This window comes from Nyctereutes procyonoides, unplaced genomic scaffold (assembly GCF_905146905.1).
Source record: "Nyctereutes procyonoides isolate TBG_1078 unplaced genomic scaffold, NYPRO_anot_genome, whole genome shotgun sequence".
NCBI lineage: Eukaryota > Metazoa > Chordata > Mammalia > Carnivora > Canidae > Nyctereutes > Nyctereutes procyonoides.
In genome coordinates, this window is record NW_026575159.1 from 22186988 (window position 1) to 22210446 (window position 23459).

Genomic DNA, 23459 nt, shown 5'->3' on the forward strand with positions numbered 1-23459 from the left:
ATTTCACAACAGTGCTTTCCTCCAAAGCCTAGGCTGTGTTTAGAATACCAAAGTTGAGAAAATTATGATCTAGTCACCATTCTAAGTTAAGACCAAAGTTAATCTCATATATTTACCCTTTCTTTAGGAAAAATATCAAGCTCCGTGGGAGCTTCCCCTCTCAACTGAATTTTGGACTCCCCTTCTACCTGTTCCTAGAAACATGCCCTCCCTCTTTGAGACTATTAGCAAGAACTTGGTCAGAGAGCTTGGAGACAAAGACCTGAGGCCCATGAGATGCCTGTCGAATGCCAACCAATTCCGTCAGCTGGCAATATTACAGAAGAGGAAGAAGCGCTCACCCTTCTGGGAACAACCTGACATTCCAGCCGAATACACCCTCATGGACCTCCTGGAGCCAAGTTCTTCAGTTCCCGGTATTGTCAACAAGGGCAAGGGGGCAAGGAGTAGAAAACACATGTGCTCACAGGCAGTGCAGCATACAAGGATCCCTTAGGCACCCACACAGGTCAACATCAGGGTTGGTTTTGCCAAAAGGCACTGGGCAAGAAACTACAATACTTAAAAATCTAATATCAGGACGCAGGCATTTATTAGTTCATCTAATACTTAGGATAGCTTCTTAAGTCAGGGACATTATCCCCACTGACAGAACTGTGAATTGAAACCAATAAAATAATCTGTTCCAGGTGATACACCCAGGAACTAGTAAAATTAGAATCCAAACTCAGATCTGTCTGGGTCCATAAGCTTAACATTTTCTGCTCCAGGGTGCTGCCTCCTGGGACTAGAGGCTGTGCGTGCTACAGAGGAAAGATGACATTGTGGATTCCCTGTACCAGTGCACACATGATGTCACCACAGCTTAGGGTTTGGGATGCTATCCTCTGTTATCCAACCCCTAGGCTGATTCAAACATTTGCCATCAGCAATAATTTATACTTAATACATTAACTGAGGGGCACCTGGGTGGCTCAGTTTGTTGAGCGTCTAATTCTTGATTTTGGCTCAGGTCATGATCTCAGGATCATGAGACCAAGGCACCCACCACCCCCACCCCCTGCTGGGCTACGTGCTCAGTGAGGAGTCTGCTTAAGGATTCTCTCTCCCTCTGCCCCTACCCTCTACCCCCTCTCTCTCTCAAATAAATACATCTTTAAAGGAAAAAAATAATTAACCATTGATGTGATAGCTTCTCAACTGAGAAATGTAAATGAATTGGAGGGTCAGGGCAACACAGGACTCAGCCATTCGATTTCCATTCAGTTTCCCAACCATTCTGGAGTAAATTCTTGGCTGAACCTAACGTCATCTTTTCTGTCCCCAGAAACTGCTGTCATGGGACCGTTTCTCTTCAGGGACACTGTGGTCCAGCAGGGACAGGTTTCTGCCAACGTGACCACTGGGCTAGAAATGAATGTGTCGGGGAAAGCTACTGTGTTCCATGGATCCTCCCTTCAGGTTCAGGCTGTTACAATCCCACCCCATAACTGGAAAGACCTTCAAAAGAGGTGAGGCCATAGGACAGGAAAGAACTGGTCAATGAGGCCCTTGAACTCTCCTCATGTGCCAAAAGGCACCTCGCCGGCTTTACTGCTAGGCTCGAGAGTACAGAAAATGACATCTCAGACCATATTATTCTTCTTGGGTATTCATTCATTCATTCAACTAATACTTATTAGTTATCTGGTATATATTGATTAAAACAGTAATTACTAGGACGCCTGAGTGGCTCAGCAGTTGGGCATCTGCTTTTGGCTCAGGGTATGATCTGGAGTCCCAGGATCGAATCCCACATCCAGCTCCTTGCTTGGAGCCTGCTTCTCCCTCTGCCTATGTCTCTCTCTCTCTCTCTCTCTCTCTCTCTCTCTGTGTGTGTGTGTGTCTTTCATGAATAAACAAATAAAATCTTAAAAAAAAAACAGTAATTACCCATAACTGTGCTGTCATGTGCTGGGAATAGAATAACGACAAGACCAATAAAAATCTCTACCCCAAGCCACTTATATTCAGTGTGGACAGGCAAAGACCAGGGAGTGAGGAAGCAGGAAATAAAAAATAAATTTAGGGATCCCTGAATGTCTCAGCGGTTTAGTGCCACCTTTGGCCCGGGGCGTGACCCTAGAGTCCCCGGATGGAGTCCCACATCGGGCTCCCTGCATGGAGCCTACTTCTCCCTCTGCCTGTGTCTCTGCCTCTCTCTGTGTCTCTCATGAATGAATAAATAAAATCTTTTAAAAATAATAATAATAAATTTAAAAAGTATTAATTTAGGTGAGACAAAGAATCTGAAACTCTCTGTGCTTAATAAATAAAGTATGCAGCAGTGTCCTGGGATTCCACTTATCTCCATGTATATGGGCACATGGGCAAAGGTAGGTATCAAATGATCCTCTAAGTGCTTAACAGACAACTTCTTAAATCATCTTAAATAGCGTGTTTACAAAGGCGTGTTACATTGTTAGGTAAGCAAGTAGTTAAAATATCACAGTCCTTTTAGAGACTAAAAGTTACTTTCACAAGGTATTGGACAATTTTTGTTTCCCTGGGTTCTTACAAGGCCCTTATTAAAAATGACATTTGCAAAGACTGCTTATGGTGCAAAAGAGTATCTCAGATTCTTATACTGCTCAGAAAGAAACAAAAAAAGAATTCTCAGTATTTCAGTAGGGAAAGAGGCAATTTCTAGGATACATTTTAATTGCTAGCTCTGAGAGAAATAAGTAAGCCTGAGGTCAGACCTTTAAATATGGAGGCATTGAGGGGGAGCAGTTGGCTATTTCTAATAAATGGGATGTGGGCATATAATGTGTTCAGCTGTGAAGGCGCTTGCAGATCATGATAGGAGCTCTGAGATAAGGAATAAACAGGACAAAGAGAAAGAGACACTGCTGGTGGTTGGTTAGGTTTCTCTGTGGCACTAACAGCTGAGCTCAGACCCCAAAGAATGATGGAAGCAAGAAGGAGCAGGAGGAAAGGGGTTCAAATGATGGAAGCAAGAAGGAGCAGGAGGAAAAGGGGTTCAAGGCCCTGGGGCATGGAAGAGCTGGATGATGATTCCAAGGCCGGGGGGGCGGGGGGGGGGTGGCCAGGGAGGCCAAACCTTAGTCAATGAGGACTAAAGTGATTCAAAGCTTAGGAGGTAAGTAGGGGTCAGATGACACACCCCTCGGATGCCTGGTAAGAAGTCTGCATTTGTCTCCAGGGGCAACAGGAAAGCCCCCACTGGATGCTCAGTACTGCCTGCAGTGAAAGGAGAATTTAAGGATCTCTCAGTATTCTGCACGCCAGGGCACCAAGCCCAGCGGGGCCTGGGATAGAATCTGACTTGAGTCTCAGAACTGAAATGGGGATAGACTTTTGTCTTCAGCACTGCAGGCCTTCCGCATCCAACCCACCTACTAAGGACAGTCAGCCCATAAAGCCCACCTGTGCTCATGGAAAATAATCCAGCATCAGCCTTGCCTCAGCATACTCTATCCCCCTGCTCCACAAGGGCACATGGGGGGTGTGAGGCCAGCTTTGACTACAGGGCTTTCTAAGCCCTGTTCTCAATCACCTGGACTCATCTACGTCCAGTCTCTTTCTGCTGAGAGGCCCTAGTTACTAGTGGAAAACTACCCTAACAGGACGAAAACAATTTTGGAAAATGCAGCTACCTTTCATCACACGGGATGCATACTGTCACACCCATACCCCTGTCAGAGAATGGGGGGCCTTCCATTGTGCATATCAGAGATGTTCTGGTGCCCTAAGTAACCTAGCCTGTAAGCTAGTATCTTCCAGATGCACTGTACCCCATCCAGGTTCCTAGAAGAGTAATCTAGAATAACCTAAGAAAGCATCCCTTTTCCGCTATGACCTTTCTCTTCCCACCTACCCCAGGAAAGTGCAAGATCCAGAGCTGCTATTTCTGGTGAAGTGCCGGGACAGACAGGATAATCTCTATGTGGTGACAGACACCGTGGAACTGACCAACACTACTGTGCTTTATGACAACAGAAGTGTGAATGTTTGGGGAAGCTGCTTTCTCCCTTTTGATACTTTCTTCAAGGTACACGGTTGTCCTGAAGTGGGTTGGGAACACAAAGAGCCCGGCCAGCCCGGCCTCACTTCCCAGGGGCTCTGCATCCTATTAGGACCCGTCTTGGGGGGTGCAATGAATGGGTCAGCATTTCCCACTTCTCATGTGCCGAGGAATCCTGACTCCTGACCTGAGAGTATATTCTGATGTGGTCACTTTAGTATTTTAATATATATGAGATTATTCTATATTGATAAAATGAAAAGAAATTTAACTATTTGCAATGATTATATTTGCTTTGGATAAATGATGGATCCTGGATACTCTGAAAGTATGGCTGCTCTACTACATACATGTGCAGCTCTGTGGCTGCAAGAAACAAGGGACCACACAGTACAAAACCTTAGCAGTTCAAAGATCCTAAATACTGTGATACCCTGACTAGAAAGTTTTCTGGATTGAGATTAAATATCTTCGAGCACATCTGATGCACCTAACTTATAATATCCACAATTTTTTAAAAATGGTTTAAACACAAGTTCATCAAATATTTAGTCAACATGAACCATGATTCAGGGACATATAAAGTGTGTATGTGTCATAGTGGACATTTTATACACAATCTATTTTATAGGTAATATGTCCTCACTTAAGAGACTTAGGAACTAAAAAAACAGGACAAAACAAACACTGAGATGTGCACTAACTTTCCCAAGATCTATGAATGAACCCTAGAGGAGGACACGGCACCACCCAGTGGTCAAGAAAGTCTGAAACAAAACTCAACTCCAGCTTGGAGGATTATTTCCATGTTCAGCTGTTTTCCCGCCTGTTCAGATGGGTGGACTGGGTTTTGTGAGGACAGGAGAAGAACACCCTATGGCATTTTGCATAGGGCAACTGCCCAGCTGTGTGTCCGGCTGCCATCCCAGCTGTTCACAGCCAGTGCCAATCTAAGCATGGGCTCTTGGGCTGTGATGCTGTTAAACAGTTTACATATCACCCCCCAGCTCATGGCTGCATCAGAGTTTCCCATGCCATTGGTTTGCACTTGATTCTCTTAGGTAGTATTTGACTCTCCAGGACATTCAAATAATAGGGCTGAATTCTGGGGAAGCTATTTACTCACTAGGTTGCCTGAGAATGAATGGTATTCATGGTTCTGAGATAGGGTTCCTTCATACATAAAATTAAATCCAACACCTACATAAAAGTCCACTATAATACATTTTGACTATCAGGTCTCTAGAATATAGTCATTACTATTCAATATGATGGTTAATTTTATGTTGCCAATGTGACTGCCCCATGGGGTGCCCAGATATTTGTTTCAGTGTTACTCTAGGTGTGTTTGGGAGGGGGTTTCTGAATCAGATTTAAATGGGTGGACCGGTAAAGCAGATTATTTTCCCCAGTCTAAGTGGTCCTCATCCAATCCACTCAAGGTCTGAATAAAACTAAAGGCGGAGAGAGACTTCACTCTCTGCCTGAGTATCTCTCATCTGGGACACTGTTCTTCTGACATCAGACTCAGATTTGCACTATGACAATACACCATGGGCTCTCTCAGTTCTTTAGCCCTTAGATTCAGACTAGAACTATACCGTTAGTTCTCCTGTGCCTGCACATCTTGGGACTTTTCAACTTTTATAATTGCATGAGCAGATCCCTGACAATAAATCCCTTTAGGTAGATAAATATATAGACAGACAGCCTACTGGTTCTGTTTTTCTGGAAAACTCAGACTGATATACTCAGTAAAGTTTATTCAGCTTTTTACTTGATTTTAGGACAGAATGATAACTTCCAAGCTTTCTACATGCCAGATCAGAAACCAAGAGTCTAATTTTTTTAATAGAAAAGTCAAAAGATAAAATCAAATTTTCCCCCAAAAAAGTAAGCAAAAAGAGAGGGAAAGATTAATTTTAAAATTTAGAGAGTTAGTCCAGGAGAGAAATGGAAAACAGAGAAACACAGTAAAATAGGGAAAAGTATCCAGGAAATAATTCAAGAAAGGTAAGACCCGAAGCATATGCTCCTCGTTGGAAGGACCAACAGGAGGCCAGTTTCCCGGGTTCATAGGAATTAACTGCTAAAAGAAAGATCTGGAGTGAGGAGAAGCAGTCTCCCCAACAGTAAACAATGAGTATTAACTTAGATATTGGACATGAACATTTTAGGAGGAGTGGAGGTGGGGCAGAGAGAAGAGTAGGACAATGAAATCCTCATCATCCAAAGGAGAAAATAACTGAATATACTTCATTTTGGGGGGGGGGGATCAAATCACTGCAAAATAATCATGAAAATGAGAAATATAAAGGTAAATACTGAACCAAGAAGGAAAAAGAGCAGAACCTGGAAATCAGGACCAACAGAGGGTGAGATCAGGGGGCTGGTGTGTTCCTTGATTATGAGCTTTCTAGATCTACCTGAGTTTTAAAATCACATGCATATGGGGCATATTGTTTGCTTTCTCTCCCCAGGGTCAAGGCCAGGGAGAGGGTCTAAAAGTGAGAGAGAAGACACTGATTCTGCCACAGGGCACAGTGATGGCCTACAAGAGGAAGCAGCTGGTTTTTAAGGAGAATGGCTGGGGTAAGCAGAGGCTGAAAGAGGCAGATGGGGAGAGGGAATCTGCTTCTCCTCAGAAGAGAAACGAGAGGGAAGGAGCATCAGCATGCTTCCACCCACTGCTCTGCCCATTCATGGAGAAGGCTGAGGACATTTCCCAGCTCTGGGGTCACACACATATCCCACTACCCATGGCCCCCTCCCAGCACAGCCTGGAATGCTGCTATGAGGAGACAGAGTCTCCCATGTGGAAAGGGGCCCAGTGCAGAGGTGACCTTAGCACTGAGCAAAGTGCACCCCAATCCCACCACCTGTATTCATTCAAGGACTCACTCAAGCCACTCTCAGCAGCTTACCTGGGAGACCCCATAACCTGAGGTCAGAGCCCATGAGACACCAGCAGGATCCCAAACAAAACTGCAGACATAATGCCCTAGGAGCAGAATGCAGGGTTTTATCTACACCTCTCCCTCTCTTGCTAGCCCCAGGCCCCCAGCACACACACACTCACACACATGCACATGCACACATATACTCACTCACCCACTACTCTCTACAGTAACCTCACTGCAACATCTTGTCTCAGCACATTTCTTATATGCAGCTATGAAATCACTCAGGAAGAGGGCAGGATTGGGAGCACACAGGTGAGGGAGGAGAGCTCAGGGAATAGGACAAACGGCAACAAACAGACAATCCTACCCAAAGCAAGGAGGACAGAGCCAATTACCTTTACCCTACAGAGCCAGTTGTCCAATCTCAGAGCGCACAGTGATCAACCGACGTGCTTGGTCAAAAGGCAGGCTCCAGGGTCCTCTTCAGAAAATTGAATTCCGAAGATACAGAATCAGGCCCGGGGTTCTGAGTTTTAGCCAGCATCACAGGTGCCTATGACGGGAGGGGTCCCCAGGCCACGCTGAGAAAAGCTGCCATGCCTGGCCTGGACGAGGAAGTCTGGGGCTGCAGGTGCAGGAATATGAAAGAGTCCAACAGGAATAACCTTAGCTCTCCTGGCCTGACTTCTTCCCATCCAGATATTCTCATCTCAGATGACGACAAGGAGAAGACCTTTCCAGAAGGTGAGCTCCAGAGCTGGGCAGGTTCTCTGCCTAGACGCAGACCCTGCTGAAACCTGACCCCCTTTGGATGCTAGGAAGAGCCCTGCATTGGACTCAGCCCCCACAGACCCATAGGGAAACCTTTCCAGCCAGTCTCCTTCACTGCCTCCTACTCTCCCCTGCCTTTGACCTTGGCACAGGCCCCTAGCCACTGAGATAGGGTTGTGGGGGTGCTGCCTGGGTCTCCATATGCCTAGGCACCAAGTCACCTGAAGTAGTGGGAAGAGGTAAGAAATCCAGGGGTGGGGGTAGGAAGAGGAGGGAGAGCCGTGGGGTTAGGGCAGGGGGAGAGGAGAGTAAACCTTTGTGAGTAAACACTTCTCTTTCTTTCCAGAGAAACTGCGCTACCAGTCGAAATCACTTCCAAGTGAGTGGGTGATTTTTGAGCCAGGACGGTGGGACTGGATCCTCCATGACGCCACCTTGCACAAAAGCCCCCACGTGATTGCCTCTGCTGCCCTTACCTAAGGCGGGAGGATCTGGCCTCTGGGCAAAGGGCAGGAGTAGAAGGAAAGGAGGGGGTCAGGGAAGTCGGGACAGAAGGTCAGAGAAACCAAATGGCTTCAGAAGTTAACTGTTGGATGGGGAATGTAATTTCTCTTTCAGGCACCATCAACAGTGGTTTCATCCGCCTAAGAGGTGAATATGTGTTTGCTGGAGGTAAGGATAAGGATCCCATCCTGCACTCATCTGGTGACCAGGGCAGATTGCCCTGGGCCTTTGCCCCCACTGCCCCCAGGGCCTGGTCCTAGTTTTTATGGAATAGGAAAGGTCCAGGAAGGCCAAGGGGGTGGAAGGATTGACCCAGGTTGGGGCAGGAAGTTTAACAAGAGGAAGTGGTAAGAGGACAGAACCCTCCAAAGTGTCTGAAAAGCATATTTGAGCATGAGAAAAGAAATGATCACTTGTGATTCTCTTTCCAGGAAGAACACAGGAACCTTTTAGGCAAGGTGAGTGCTTATTAAGAGGGAATTAAGAGGCCTCTGGGATAGGAAACTGCAAACCTGAGAACCCAAATTGGAGTTTCCGTGCAACTCAGAAAACTGAGCTCTACGTCCAGATATACGCTTTGGTCAGCTCCACTTATTCGTTCTTTTATTCATCTGTGCACGCCTGCAACAAACATTTACTAAGAACTTACTGGGCGAGGAACCTGGGAGGCCCAGTGGTTGAGCATCTGCCTTTGGCTCAGGTCGTGATCCCAGGGTCTTGGGATCAAGTCTCGTATCAGGAGATACGGGGGGGATTTGCAGGGAACCTGCTTTTCCCTCTGCCTATGTCTCTGCCTCACTCTGTCTCTCATGAATAAACAAATAAAATCTTAAAAAAAAAAAAAGAGCTGGGCAACAGGCATTATTCTGAGCAACCGGGATACAGCAGGTGAACCAAACAGAAATGCTTGTTGTCACTGCAGCCTCCATTCTGGTGACCCCTCACTTAGCAGATCATCTTGAGGTCACCTGACATCTGCTAGGAGAAGCAGAGAGCCCCTGAATCCATTCCTTGCTTAATTTCTGTATGGACATAGACAATACAGGGAGAATTACATGATAAGGGTAGCTCACGTGTACCCAGAACTACCCCAAGCATTTTATATACATAAACTCAACTGAATCCTCTTAACATCCCCATTTAACAGATGTAAACCCAGAGCACTTGAGATCCTATTTCCCAGAGCCCACTATTAGAATCCACGTTATGTCAGATATGTCCCAGTAATGAGCACCTAGTCATTTTCTTCCACTTCCCATGACCCCTGTCCAGAATCTCCATCTCTGCTCCCTGTATTCTAAACCCCCCTCATCTCATAGCACTAGGATTGTCTATTTGCTAGTCTGTTATTTTAACTCTTTCCGGAGATCAAATGTGCCATCCACAGAGATGCTTTAGTTGATAAAAGGGCTCACACTGGTGGGAAAGGGCTGATCGTTGCAGGAATGTTCTAATCAAAGAATTGTACCCATTTTCTGGTTGATGCTGATTCCTGAGAGAAGATTTCAAGCAACTACATGAAGAGATTTTCCAGGAAGTGGAGGCCCTGGACGAGCTCTCAAAGGACACTCAGGATGCCATATTCCGTAATATCCTGAACACGCTTGGGAACCGAAAGGCTTTGCTGGAACTTATGGACAAGGTGAGGGGTTCCTATAGCTACTGAGGGCTGATCAAAAGTGGTAAAAGGGGCAGGTTTAGGCGATACTGCTACCAATGCACATGGGGGAAAAGGAAATGGGACAATGCCAGGGGAAAGAGCAGGATGTCAGAGATCTAGGACACTGGCCCCAGGCACAACAGGGCTAGCGAGTACAGCTCCAAATATTGGGGCTGAGGGCCCTGCACAACAGGGCCAAATCCCCTGGGGCAAATAAGGCGCACTGACCCTTACAGCTTCATCAATGACTTACAGACTTAGAAGACACAGGCCAAATTACTTAACAATACTAGTTGTAAGAGTAGTAGTAGTAGTAGTAGTAGTAGTAGTATCATATTACCAATACTACCAGTCTCCTACAGCTGGATGGGGACCCCTTTGATCCTTTGGATGGCTTTGGTGGCGAAATCCTAAATGAGACACAAGAGGACACAAGAAATCTATGGATCCAGGGAAGATCCTCCATCATTTACCTCCTCGAAGCCATAATAGGTAAGAGTGATTTGGGAGAAATGTAGGAAAGTCAAAGGTTTGGCCTGCAGACCTCCTGAAAGCCATGGATTAGATGCCACCTCTCCAAAACCCTTCAAATACCATGATCTTTACCCTCACATATCCGCTCTCTCCAAAGTCTGGAGGGCTTAGGGAGATAAATTTGCTGTATTAACAGAGAACCAGCCTTAGGTTTAGAAAGTGATCTGCCCAAGTACATCCAACAGATCATTGTGGGTGGATGATTCCAGGCTCCAGCCTCAGAATCCCTTCCTCTGGACCATGGTATGTAGCATCCTGGAGACCATTCCAAGAATAGGAGGAGGACTTAGTACAGGGAAATTGACTTCCATGTCCAATGGTTTGTTCTCCTGCCTCAGAGTTCCCCTCTCAGGAGGTCTCCTAGTTCACAGTGGGGAGAGGAAAATCTGATTCTTCATCCCTCTCTTTCTCCAAACGTCCCTCTGTTCCCAGTGCTGAGTGATACCCAACACAATCTGCTGGCCCAGTCCATGAAGAAGAGGATCCTCCTCCAGCAGCAGGAGCTGGTGAGAAATCCCCAGGGGCCAACATCCAGGAAGGAGGGTGAGAAAATCAGAGTTAAGAATGGCTCTGATGAAAAAAAGAGATCATGATGGAGGTTTCTGCCAGGAAGGGAGATGGGATTTTGTGTGGCAACTGGGAAATCCCTGGCTGCAACTGCCTCTGGGGAACAGTCCCAGAGGGTATGAGTCTATCTCAGGAGGGTCTCCATTTCCATGGCAACCCCTGCAGGGGGGTCCCCCACAGTTCTAAAAGAGCTATATAGTGAACCCAGGTCTGGGAACCCAAGGGCTCTGAGTCATATCCCTGCTTTACTCTAAGCAGTTACCATTTGAGAATTGCTCTCCCTTTCTCCACATACGTACATGTAAATATATATGTGTGGGCAGACATCCATATATATATATACACACACATTGCACACATGTGCGTACATGAATACATATCCTACTCCAGATGCCACTATTCTACAAGGGAAACGTTAGTATAACTGTCTAGCAGCTGAAAAGCCAATGCTCAGCATTTTCCAATAATGTGTCCACACTCACACTGATCACAGGATATGACCTGGATATGACTCCTGGTCCACTTGACTCCAAAGCTTTTGTCCTTTTCAGTTACCCTGAATGACCCTCTTGGGATCAATTTTCTCTTCCCAACCTCAAATGCTAACCTGTAACGTGGGATGCTGTTTATTCTAGGTAAGGAGCATCCTGGAGCCCAACTTCAAGTACCCTTGGAACATCCCCTTCACCCTCAAACCTGAGCTCCTTGCCCCACTCCAGGGTGAAGGTCTGGCCATCACCTATGGCCTGCTGCAGGAGTGTGGCCTGAATATGGAGCTGAATAGTCCCAGGTCAACCTGGGATCTGGAAGTCAAGCAGCCCCTGTCTGCCCTGTATGCGACCCTTTCCATTCTGCAGCAGCTAGCAGGCAGTCAGAGAGGCCAGGCCCTACCAGTCTATACTGGAAGTGTCCCTGATGAGCTCAGAGGACTTAGGACCACAATTTCTGCCACTCTAGGTCAGACACAGCCAGGAGTCAGTAGACTTGAGGGAAAGTTCTGAAATCACAGAAAGATCTGTACCTTGATGAAGATTCATGCATTTGTCAAAACTCATCAAATAGTATCTAAAGATGTGAGCATTTCGCTGTATATAGCAATGCTACTCCAAAACAATGTAAACCAATATTAAACGCCAGTAACAATATGAATTGTTTGGGGTGAGGTGTACTGATATCAGCAACTTACTTTGAAATACATCATAAGGGACGCCTGGCTGGCTCAGTGGTTGAGCATCTGCCTTTAGCTCAGGGCGTGATCCTGGTGTCCTGGGATCAAGTCCCACATCAGGCTCCCCAGGGGGAGCCTGCTTCTCCCTCTGCCTATGTCTCTGCCTGTCTCTAATGAATAAATAAATAAAATCTTTTAAAAAATGCATCATAAAAAAATGCATCATAAAATAAGGGGACTAATGAATGGATAGAGAGACAGATATCAGATTTTAAAAACAAGAGGTTTTCTTCTTTTTTTCATTTAAATTTAATTAACATATAATGTAGTAGTGGTTTCAGAAGTAGAAGTTAGTGATTCATCAGCTGCATACAACAGCCAGTGCTCATTACATCCAATACCCTTCTTAATGTCCATCACTGTTACCCCATCCCCCACCCCCCACCCCTCCAGCAACCCTCAGTTTGTTTCCTATGATTAAGAGTGAGTCTCTTATGGTTTGTCTCACTCTCCGATTTCATCTTGTTTTATTTTTCCCTCTCTTCCTCTCTGATCCTGTTTTGTTTCTTAAATACCACATGAGTGAGATCGTATGATAATTGTCTCTCTGATTGACTTATTTTACTTAGCATAGTATCTTCTAGTCCCAACCATGTTGTTGCAAATGGCAAGATTTCATTTTTTTGATGGCTAAGTAGTAGTACATCATATATGTACCATATCTATATCCATTCCTCAGTCGCTGGACATCTGGGCTTTTTCTCTTTTTTTTTTTCAATTCTTGAAACATTTTGTATGTCTGGAATTGTTTCAAAAAAAATAAAAAACCTCTCTAAAAAGGCGGGGAGGGGGTGCTTGGGTGGCTCAGTTAGTTAAGCATTTGCCTTCAGCTCAGGTCATGATCTCAGGGTCTTAAGATCCAGTCCTGCATTGGGTTGCCTACTCAGTAAGAAGTCCGCTTCTCCCTCTGTCCCCCTCCCTAGCTTGTGCTCTCTCTCTCTCAAATACATTTTTAAGATCTTTAAAATAAAATTAGCTCCCTCAAAATTATAACTGTGTACTGATCATTATGTGCGACTTTTCCAAATTATGCTTTTTTGAGCTCTTTTAAAAGGAACGTTGAGGGGCACCTGGGTGGCTCAGTTGGCTAAGTGTCTGCCTTTGGCTCAGGTCATGATCCCAGGATCTTGGGATGGAGCCCCACATTGGGCTCCCTGCTCCGTGGGGAGTCTGCTTCTCCCTCTGCCTTGGCTCCTCCCCCCTACTTGTGCACACGCGTTCTCTTTCTCTCTCAAATAAATAAATAAAAGCTTAAGAAATAAAAGAAACATTGAGAGAACAAAATAAGATGTCTTAGAAATTAAAACTAATATAACAAAAGCCCAATAGAAGGATCAGAGGGTAACGTTGAGGAATTTTTCCCAAAAAGTAGAGTAAAAAGTCATAAGGTGAAAAATAAGAAAGAAAAAATAAGAAATTGAGAAGAGTAGCTTAGGAAGCCTAACAGCTGGTTAAAACAAGTTCTCAGGGATCCTGGATGGCTCAGCGGCTTAGTGCCTGCCTTCGGCCCAAGGCGTGGTCCTGGAGACCTGGGATCGAGTCCGCATCGGGGTCCCTGCATGGAGCCTACTTCTCTCTCTGCCTATGTCTCTGCCTCTTTCTGTGTCTCTCATGAATAAATAAAATCTTTAAAAAAAAAAAGTTCTCAAAATAAAAAGAGAACACACACACAAATGGAAAGGAAATCAACAACAAAATAATTCAATAAAATATTCCATAACCAGAATATGAGTTTCCAGATTTAAAGGGCCCATCACATACTTGACACAAATGGATGAAAATGGGCCCATACCAAAACACATTTGGGTGATGTTTCAGAACATGCAGGACAAAGTAAAAATCCAGGGAAAAGTACAAAGGTTATTTACAAAAGACCACAAATGAAAGAATAACTTTTAAGTGGGTACCTGGGTGGCTCAGTCTCGGGGGCCTGAGCTCAAGCCTGGCCTCCAGCTCTGCACTGGGCAGGGAGCCTACGTGAAATTCTCTCTCTCCCTCTGCCTCTCCCCTGCCTCTCTCGGTCTCTTAAAAAAAATAAATAATAATAACTTTAAATTAAAACCACACAACAAACTAGAAGCAATAGAACAAGGACTTCCTACATTTTGATGGAAAATTATCTCTAGAAGTCTACATCAATTTGAAGGTAGAATAAAGGGCATTTTCAGGCAGATTTTTTTTAAATTACTATGTTCCATTTTCCAGAAAGCTATGAGACAATGTGATACAGTAAAATGAGAGAGACCCAAGAGGAAGATATTGGCTACAGAGAAAAAAAGATTTAGTGTAGAACAGAGATAGGGGGATGCCCAGGATGACAGTACGGGGGCCAGAAGGCAAGTAGTCCCCATCTGAGCAAAGAGGAAGGCTTTGGGGGAAATTTCTCCAGAAGAGGAAATTGATAGAATACCTCAATTCTGAGGTATTTAATACAAGATTTAAGGAACTGGCAGTTTGGATTTGATTAGATACAAACACACTGAAGATAGAAGGAAAAATAAACAAAAAATGACAATGAGAAAAGTCCTACAAGAAAGGAAAATAATTATGGCTTATTAATAGCTGAGAAGTATTCACATAGTCATAACTGTGATGGGACCTGCATGTGGTGCAGAGCCAAGGGGACCCTAAATCCTCATCTTCCCTGGTATAAGTTCATGAAGAATGTCTAAAATTGAGCAAGCTTATTTTTTTAAATATTTTATTAATTTATTTGACAGAGAGAGTGTGCACACAAGCAGAGGGGAGCAGCAGAAGGAAAGGGAAAAGTAGGTTTCCTGCTGAGTAGGGAGCCAGACAAGGCTTGATCCCAGGACCCTGGGATCATGACCTGAGCCCAAGGCAGATGCTTAAAGGGACTGAGCTACACAGGGCACCTGAGCAAGCTTATTATTAAGAGATGTCAGACACAAAGGGCCACATGTTATATTATCCTGTCCATAGGAAATATGTAGAATAGGCAAATCCACAGAGACCAGGAAGTATACCAGTGGTTAGGGTGGGGAGTAATGAAAATGTTCTAAAACTGACCATGGTCATGGCTGCACAATTCTGTGAATACACTAAAAGCCGCTGATTTGTACACTTTCAAGGAGTAAACTGTATGGCAGGTGAATTATAATCTCAAGAATGCCCTTTAGGGCAGCCCGGGAGGGCTCAGCGGTTTAGGGTCCCCTTTGGCCCAGGCTTGACCTGGAGACCAGGATCAGCCCAGGCTTGATCCTGGAGACCCAGGATCGAGTCCCACACCAGGCTCCTTGCAAGGAGCCTGCTTCTCCCTCTGCCTGTGTCTCTGCCTCTCTCTCTGTATCTCTCATGAATAGATAAGAAAATCTAAAAAAAAAAAAAAAAAGAATGCCCTTTAAACAAGAAATAAGGGAGGTAACTACCAAAACAAGCAACAAAGCACATTTAAAGTGATCTTCTCTAGGGAGAAACAATGGGGGAGGAGGGGGCAGAAAGAGGGGTAGGATGGGATCTGAGATGTAAAAGAAAACTCAAGTTCTGTGAACACCGGCTTCGATTAAAGAACACAAAGCACTGATATTCCTGCAAGTGCACATGCCCTTATTGAAAGCTGGAGGATCACCCCAGGGGCTGGAGACAGAACCACGACTCCTGGGCAGTGGCAGGGCTGTAAACCCTGTAGTGCTGGACACAGGTTCTAGAGAGTTCCTGCGCAGGGCACAGCCCACAGTCCAGACCCATCACCCGGCCACCGCCCTCCTGGCAGCCGCCCAGGGCCTCAGGTAGGTGCAGGGGGTGGGGACCCCAAGTCCTGGAAGGGTGGCCGGCCTTGGGGGCCGCAGGGGCCCCCAGCAGGAGGGCAGGCCGCGGCAGGCCAGCAGCTCCTGGCCTGTCCTTCTTGGGCACCCCCCCCCTCCTGGAGAGCGTCCCACTTGGGAAAGTGCTGCTCGGAGCTGAGCTGGTGCTGCCCCTGAGTGGTCCCCAGCGGGGGGGGGGGGGGACATCTTCCATCTTCCTCCTGCTTCCCCAGGCAGGCCAAGGTCACCTACCTGAGCCCCTTCCTCCATAGAAATAGCAAATATTGTCATTTGAGGCTGTGTTGGCCCATTAGACGAATATATTAACAGAAGACATCCTCGTAGACCTAAAAGTTTCTTTCTTTCTTCTGATTTTAAAGTAAACTAAAACATTGTCGTGGGCCCTAGTAGTAGTGTGAGCCCTGGGCACTGCGCCTAGTGGAGAAGCTCGCCCCTCACCCACCTGCTTTCCCCCGGGTCACACTCCCCTGGGCTGTGGTCCTCCGCTCCTGGAGTCTCCCCTTTCCAGTGGGCTGTGGGTGCTCATCTTAAAAGCCACCTGCCCGCTTGCAGTGTCACTACCCTGATCACAGGGCCCACCTCAGGAGATGCTCACAGACCTCCTGCCATCAAAGACAGATCAAAATGCCACTGGGGGAGGGGAACAGAGGCTCCCCCTAGATGCCTCTACCCGAAGGAGGGAGAAGAGAGAGGAATCCCTGATCTTCTCATGCCCCTCCCATCTCCTCCTCCTCCTCCCCCCCCCACCCCTGACCCCCCACTATCCCAGAAAAGCAAGGTAACAGCTTATCAACAACCTCCCCTGGGGCATTACCTTGTCATCCTTCCCTCCCCTTTTTAAGATGGAGCAACTGAGGCTCCAAGAGTCAAGTGGCTTGCTGAGGGTCACCCCCCCTACCCCATCCCCCAGTAAGTGGTGGAGGCCAACGTGGACCTCAGGGCTGATGCCTTAACCATGCTCAAACTTGCCTCCCTCACCACCTGGCTCCAGCCTGGACCTCTCTTCCCACAGAGCTGAACCAGAGCCAGTCCATCCAGATGGAGGAGATGGTGGCAGGAGCCGTGACAGGGGCCATGAGTGTGAGCATCGGGCTGCCGGTGCAGGTGACAGGGAGCAGTGGGTGACCCACAGCTCCACACTGACTGTACACACCCTCAGGGTTTCCCCTCACACCTGGGAAACTGGTGGAGAAGAGGTGAGAGTCAGGTAGGCCGTGCAGACCGGGGGGCCCTCCTGGCTGAGCTCTGTGGGCGCAGGGCCTCCAGGCAGGAGTAGGGATGAGGGGGCAGCCGAGAAAAGCCCAAAGCTCAGGCCAGCTTGAGGCCTCCAGTGAAGCCCCTCTGACGAGTGGGCCGGGATGGGAGCCCACCATTCGCAGTGAGCCCAGGGGACCAGGGACCAGGGAGTGGGTGGTAAGAAGGGCTTAGTTTAAGTCAGAGATTTCAACCCAGGTGGAAATGAAACCGAAACATGGTAGCTGCTGAGTGGAGGTGACAGGGAGTGTGGAAGACTATGGCAAGTCGCGACACAAGCCTGCCCTGAGCTGAGCAGCAGCTGCCACGACTGCTCCAGGCAGGACTGTGAGCTCCGTATTTCTTCCAAGAAGCTAGAAACTGAGATTTTTATGTGAAACCTACCAATTTTAATATAATCTCAAAAATTCTGAACACCACATGGGCCAAGTAAGCTTTTTGTACAGTTCAGCTTATAGAAAGCCATAGGGTGGCCTCTCTGCTGGACGTTTTGCACCGTGTAGAAGACAGATGTCACACTCCCCCTCAGTTTCTCTCCTCTTTCCGTCACCCCCAAGTGACTTTAAACAAGCAGTCCCGAAGTCCAGGCCAGTCATACCTGGGAAGGCCTGGCCCCCCGGAGCCCTGGCAGCGGCCCTCCCCAGCTCTGCCTCTTCTCCTGCCCCACCCCTACACACCCTTGCAGGAAACTGAGGACCCCAAAGCCCTCGTTCCTCGAGGAGTTGCAACACCGGAAGGAGAAGGAGGGCCTGTATTTGGTGACAGAGGCCGTGGAGACCACGCAGGACACCATGCTTCAGAGCCTCAACGATGCCAAGGGATCAGGACAGCTGGCCTTCCTTGGGCCAGGCCACTTGCAGGTGGGTGCAGGGTGTGCCCCAGGGGTGCCATTTCGGGTGTGCTGGGGATGCGGGCAGCCACCAAAGAGCTCCCCCTCCACCCTGACTCCTGTCAGATGGCTGCCTCACTAAAAACTGCCCTCTCAACAAGAATGGCGCCGCTTGTGTCGTGGTTCTCAACTCTGATGACACATTAGAGTCACCTGGAAAGCCGTTTGGGGTTTGTTTGTTTGTTTGTTTGTTTGTTTGTTTTAAAAAAAAATACCAGTGCGCAACAGTGCCCTGCCCAATTCTGTTTTCATTGGTCTGAAATGGGCCCTATTGGCTGGTCTTTTCCTAACTCCCTCGGGTGATTCTTTGTGCTGTATCAGCTTTGGAACCTGTGGAGTGCCCCTGGCCAGCTGTGTGGCCTCAGGCAAGCCACCCGACTCTCTGAGTTTGCCGGCTCTCGCCCCAGAGGCTGGGCTGCAGAACCAGGGGAGATTAGGCAGTGGTGTAGGGAAGGTGCTGACGACACTGGTGCCGTGACACTCTTTCCTTCCACGTGCCTGTAAGGCCTGGAACTGCTCCTCATCAGCTCAGTCCTTAGGTCATACAGCACCTGTGAGCCTCAGGTCCCCAAGGTCATGCAGGGAGGTGTGGGCCCTACACCAATATCGTGGGGCTCTGGGGCTCTCGTCTCCCACCAATTGTGACTCAGCTCACTGTTGGCCTCACCTCTCAGGGCCAAGGAATGCTGGGGAGTCTGGGTCACCTACTGGTCAGTCTCCAGCTGCCATTGCTGAATACTTAGATGCTGGAACACAGAGAACAAAATGTTCTCTGTCAATTTTTCTCATCCATCCCTTCTGAGGATTCTCTAAGGCAGGTGCTGTATGTCAGGTTCTCTCCGTACTGGACCTGGACCTCAAAGAGGCCAGGGGTGCCTGGGTGGCTCAGTCAGTTAAGCACCCGACTCTTGATTTTGGCTCAGGTCACGATCTTGGGGTCGTGAGAAGGAGCCCTGCCTTGGGCTCTGCGCTTAGATCTCCTATCTGAAGAGATTGTCTCTCTCCCTCTCTCAAAAAAAAAAAAGAAAGAAAGAAAGAAAGAAAGAAAGAAAGAAAGAAAGAAAGAAAAAGAAGGTTAATGAAGCTCCTTGCTCAGAAGCACACAGCCAGCAAGTGTGGCTAAAATCAGACTGGGATGAGCTGGTTCCAACACTCATGTGTTGAATCAAACCTGTTACACTACCATGTGTGCAGTGCCGAGAGCCGGCCTTCTCACTGAGGATTATCTGGATGTTAATGTTAAACGATGCAGACTCACTCCACTTGCCACTTGTGGGAAAGACAGGGAACCATCCAAGGGGAGGGTGGGAGTAGCTGGGGAGCAGGGAACCATCTTGGGATTAAAGTCCCGACGTGGGACTCCAGGTGTGTCATGGGCCTGGGGTCAGTGTAGGGTAACCAACCTTCCCAGTTCGCCTGAGCGAGGGGATTCTGGGTGGGAAAACCAGGTCAGTTAGTCACCCTAGTGGTGAGTGAAAACTTGAAATGACAGTGGCTTTAAACAAGAAAAGGATTTCTGTCTCAGGGAAAAATCCAGATAGGAGCCTAAGGTAGTGGCTCTGCAGTGGCAGATCGTAGTGATCAGAGACACAGCTCCTTCTAGTTTGTCACTCTGCCACCCTCAATGTATGGCTGCCACCTTCTGGTCCGAGATGGCTGCTCTAGCTCCGTCTGTCATGTCCACATTGCAGCTGGCAGAAGGAAGAAAAGGACCTGCACACACCACCTCCATTTGCATCCCACTGGCCAGAACCTGGCTACTTAGCCACGTCTAGTGGCAGAGGAGCTGGATTCACCGTCTTTATGCAGGCCAGCAAGTGCCAGAAGAAAGCTGCTTTTTTTTTTTTTGTAAGATTTTATTTATAAATTTGAGAGAAAGAGACTGCCCCCACATGAGTGGGAGGAGGGGCAGAGGGACAAGCAGGCTCCCCACTGAGCACAGAGCCCAATGCAGGGTTTGATCCCAGACTCTTGAGACCATGATCTGAACCAAAATCGAGTCGGGGATCAACTGACAAGCCATCCAGGCGCCCCATCTTACCGTTGCCTTTAAACTGCATTTTCCCTGTGGGAGTAGGATGGTAACGGTGACACTACTGGTGCCACGTCAGGAGCCCCAGCTTCCAGTGGGCCCCCGTGCCTCCTTGCATTTGCCCCAGCTGCACCATGGTCTCTGCCTCCAAGTGATGACTCAGAGACCACTTGGAGGTGGCCCAGCTGCTGTGCTCATGACTCCGGCGAGGCACATCCCAAAGCCAGTACTCCACACTCTGGACAGTGCTGAACAACACTAAATGAAATCTATTTCTTTGCTATGGGACTTTATTTAGAGCTTTACCCGTGACAATACGTCTTGCTTTGACCCCAGAATGCCTTGTTTTTTGTTTTTTGTTTTTTTTTTTCTGGAAATATCTTGTGTATTCCAAGATAGCAACATTATTTCGCTCTTCATGTTGAGTGTCCCCCGACATCCTGCTTTTGGATCTTCCCCTCCTCTCCAACCTCTAAAGACCTTACACTGATCATCAAGAGACTCTTGCAGTCCCTCCTCCTGTGTCTCCCGTCTCCTATTCCTGTGTGTCCTGAAGACACCTTCCTGCAGGTCCTCGAATCCTGTGTGGAGGATTGAGGTCCTGTCCTCCCTGCCTCCCTCCCAGCTCCAGGGTCAGAGCCACATGGCCAAAGAGAAGATAGTGACCATCCCCCGGGGCACTATCCTGGCCTATAGGGTGCTGCAGCTGGTGATCAAAGAGGACTGCTGGGGTAAGTGGAGGCTAGAGGTGCAGGAACAGCAGCAGGACTCTCCCTCTGGGAGGGGTGGCAGAGGGGTAGGGGCCACTTGCAAGAATGGAGCAGGATGAGGATGAGGGAAGCTATTTCCTGGGGGCCTGAGCACTCAGCCAGCCAACTCTGCCTTCTGGCAGCTACTAAGAGGATCTGATGTGCAGAGAGGGCCCTGACATCAGCTGTCCAGGAGGGTTTACAACCCAGTCTGCACCCCACTTGGCCCAGAGGGGAGCTGCATTTGATGGGAGGAAGGGCTATTACATCTAACTAGCACAGAGAATCATGTGGACTGGGTGGTCCTGCCCATCCTTGGCCTAGGGGTGACAGTAGGAAGCTGGGGGTTCACTCTCCCATCAATGCTGCAGCCCAGAGGCAGGCTGGGGACTGAGCCCCGGGTGGGACAGCTCTGATTCTCAGATCTGGCCAGCTGAATCTGAATCTGCAGGGTTGACTTTGGGTGGGCAGAAGAGGAGGATCCAGCCACGCTTGTCCTCACGAAAAGAGCATGAGCACTGAGGTTTGAATGGTGGTTTTGCCCTTTGCCCTCTGTGTGACCCTGGAGATGTCACCAAATGACCCAAACTTCAGCAGCCTCCTCTGTAAACGGGCTCATGCTGACAGCCCACAGGGTGCCGTGAGGCCACAGGAGATAAAGCTGTGATGTCCCTGGCCAGCACACTGTAGGAGCCCCATAACTGCTAACTGTCTTCCTCTCAGGCACTTTCCTCTTTTGTCCTACCTGTGCTTCCACACAGCTATTCTGTACCTGCCTGAAGGAAAGCTCAGTCGAGACATTAGTGCAGGTGAGTAGCCCTGCCCAGGGCCTGGAACCCAACCACAAATCATCCCTTCCCACAGAGAATGCCCTAACACTGTTCTTGGGGTCCTTTCCCTCCACCATGCCATCACCCCATGTCACCCCATGTCACTCTAGGGGCAGGGAGGGCTGTCTTCTAACTGAAGCATGGGCCCTGAACAGGGCGGAGTAGGGAGGGCGAGGTGGAGAAGGAGGAAGGAGAATGAGGTGCAGAAAATAGGGAAAGGCAAGGATAAGATCCATGACTGCTACCTAGTATGTGGTGGGTACTCAATAAATGCTTATAGGAAGGAGGGAGGGAAAGTGGGCACACACAAGAATGCTCTGCATGAGGTGGGAGCTTCACCAGGCCAGGACCGTGACACCAGGACCTCCTGGTTAGGCTGAGGATCTGGACAGGCTGGCCCTTGGCAGGGGGCCTGGGCCCAGGAGCCAGGGGCGCCTCTCCTCTTTCTCTACAGGCTCATCCTTCAGCTGGGCCCTAGGTGAGGAGCCCAGTTTCCAGGGCCTACAGAGGCAGGTGGGTGCCCAGCTGCAGGACCTGGCCACACTGCCTGCAGAGCTGCGACACCCACTGCTAAGTGCCCTCCAAGAGCTGCTCCAAGACCCTCCGGCCCTGCAGAAACTTGAGGACACGGTAAGGGGCCCACAGGCCAGATAGGGACAGGGGACTGGGATCCAGGAAAGTGGGAAGGAACAGAGGAATGAGAAGCAGGACAGGATGTGCTCTGAGTCTCGGCAGCGCCCAACCTTGGATGGCATGGTGACGCCGGCCCATGGTGACCATGCACAGCCCTGTGCCAGCTGTGCACATGTCAGATACTCACTGAGCCTCTGCTCACTGAAGCCCAAAGGAAGGACCCGTCTCCGCAGTCTTGGTATTAGAACCCAGGCTCATATCCTCACTGACACCAGAGGGGACACAGTGCCAGGGGGTGTGGGACAGGAGCAGGGGAGTGGGGTGCAGGGGCAGGAGGCAGAGGAGGAGACCCACAGCCTGTCTTCCCTTGCTTCCCCTTGCTCCTGCCCTGCAGCTGGAACATGCCCTGGGGACACTAGGGTGCTGGGATACCTGGGTGGCCCTGGGGGCTTCATCCTAAGCACCATCAGGAACCCCTCAGGCAGCCTGCTGACCTTGAAAGGCAAGGCCATCCTCTGCATTCTTGGAGCTCTCATGGGAAACAGGGATGCACGAGGGGCTGGGTGGAGGAGGAAGAGTCTGGAGAGAAGGCCCCTGCCCAGCGGCCCTTGTGATCCCTGTCTACCCCCCTCCGAGCGAGCCTTCTCCTGTTTGTTCTGTGCTCCCGATGGTCACCAGGCCATTCCCACTGACATCTGATTCCATGTCCAAGCTCTGCCCAAAGTCAGCATGGAAAAGCACAGCCCCGTTTCCTCATTTTCCTTGCGCATTAAGTGAGGGTAAGTGGCACTCACCTTGCAGGAGGCTCCTTCGGTAATGATCTGCCGAGCACCCACTGTGTGCCAACAAGGCACCAGGAGACATGGAGGCAGCTGCTCTCCTCTCTCAGTCTGTAGTGGGGACAGACGTCACACTGATATAGACAGAGAATTACCAACAGCATGAGAGTGTCTAATAGAGGCCCTGCTCCAACCCGGAATGGACGCAAGGCTCCCTGAGGGAGCTAGGATCAGGATCCCCACACTGCTGGCCAGTGGTGTGGACAGAAGCACTGGGGCAGGCAGGAGGATGGAGGGTTTGAAGACTGAGCCAG

The 23459-nt window shown here is 48.6% G+C and overlaps 1 protein-coding gene across 1 annotated transcript; it reads left to right on the forward strand.

Annotated features, from left to right (window-relative positions):
• The first annotated feature begins 202 nt into the window (after positions 1-202).
• On the forward strand, positions 203-12544 carry LOC129502396 (gasdermin-C-like). The gene is made up of 12 exons (XM_055313906.1): positions 203-416; positions 1328-1511; positions 3886-4054; positions 6508-6619; positions 7630-7674; positions 8048-8080; positions 8320-8373; positions 8637-8663; positions 9708-9847; positions 10228-10357; positions 10832-10905; positions 11686-12544. Exons 1-12 carry the CDS (start codon positions 203-205, stop codon positions 11965-11967), a joined length of 1464 nt encoding a protein of 487 aa, XP_055169881.1. The 3' UTR covers positions 11968-12544.
• The last annotated feature ends 10915 nt before the right edge of the window (positions 12545-23459 follow it).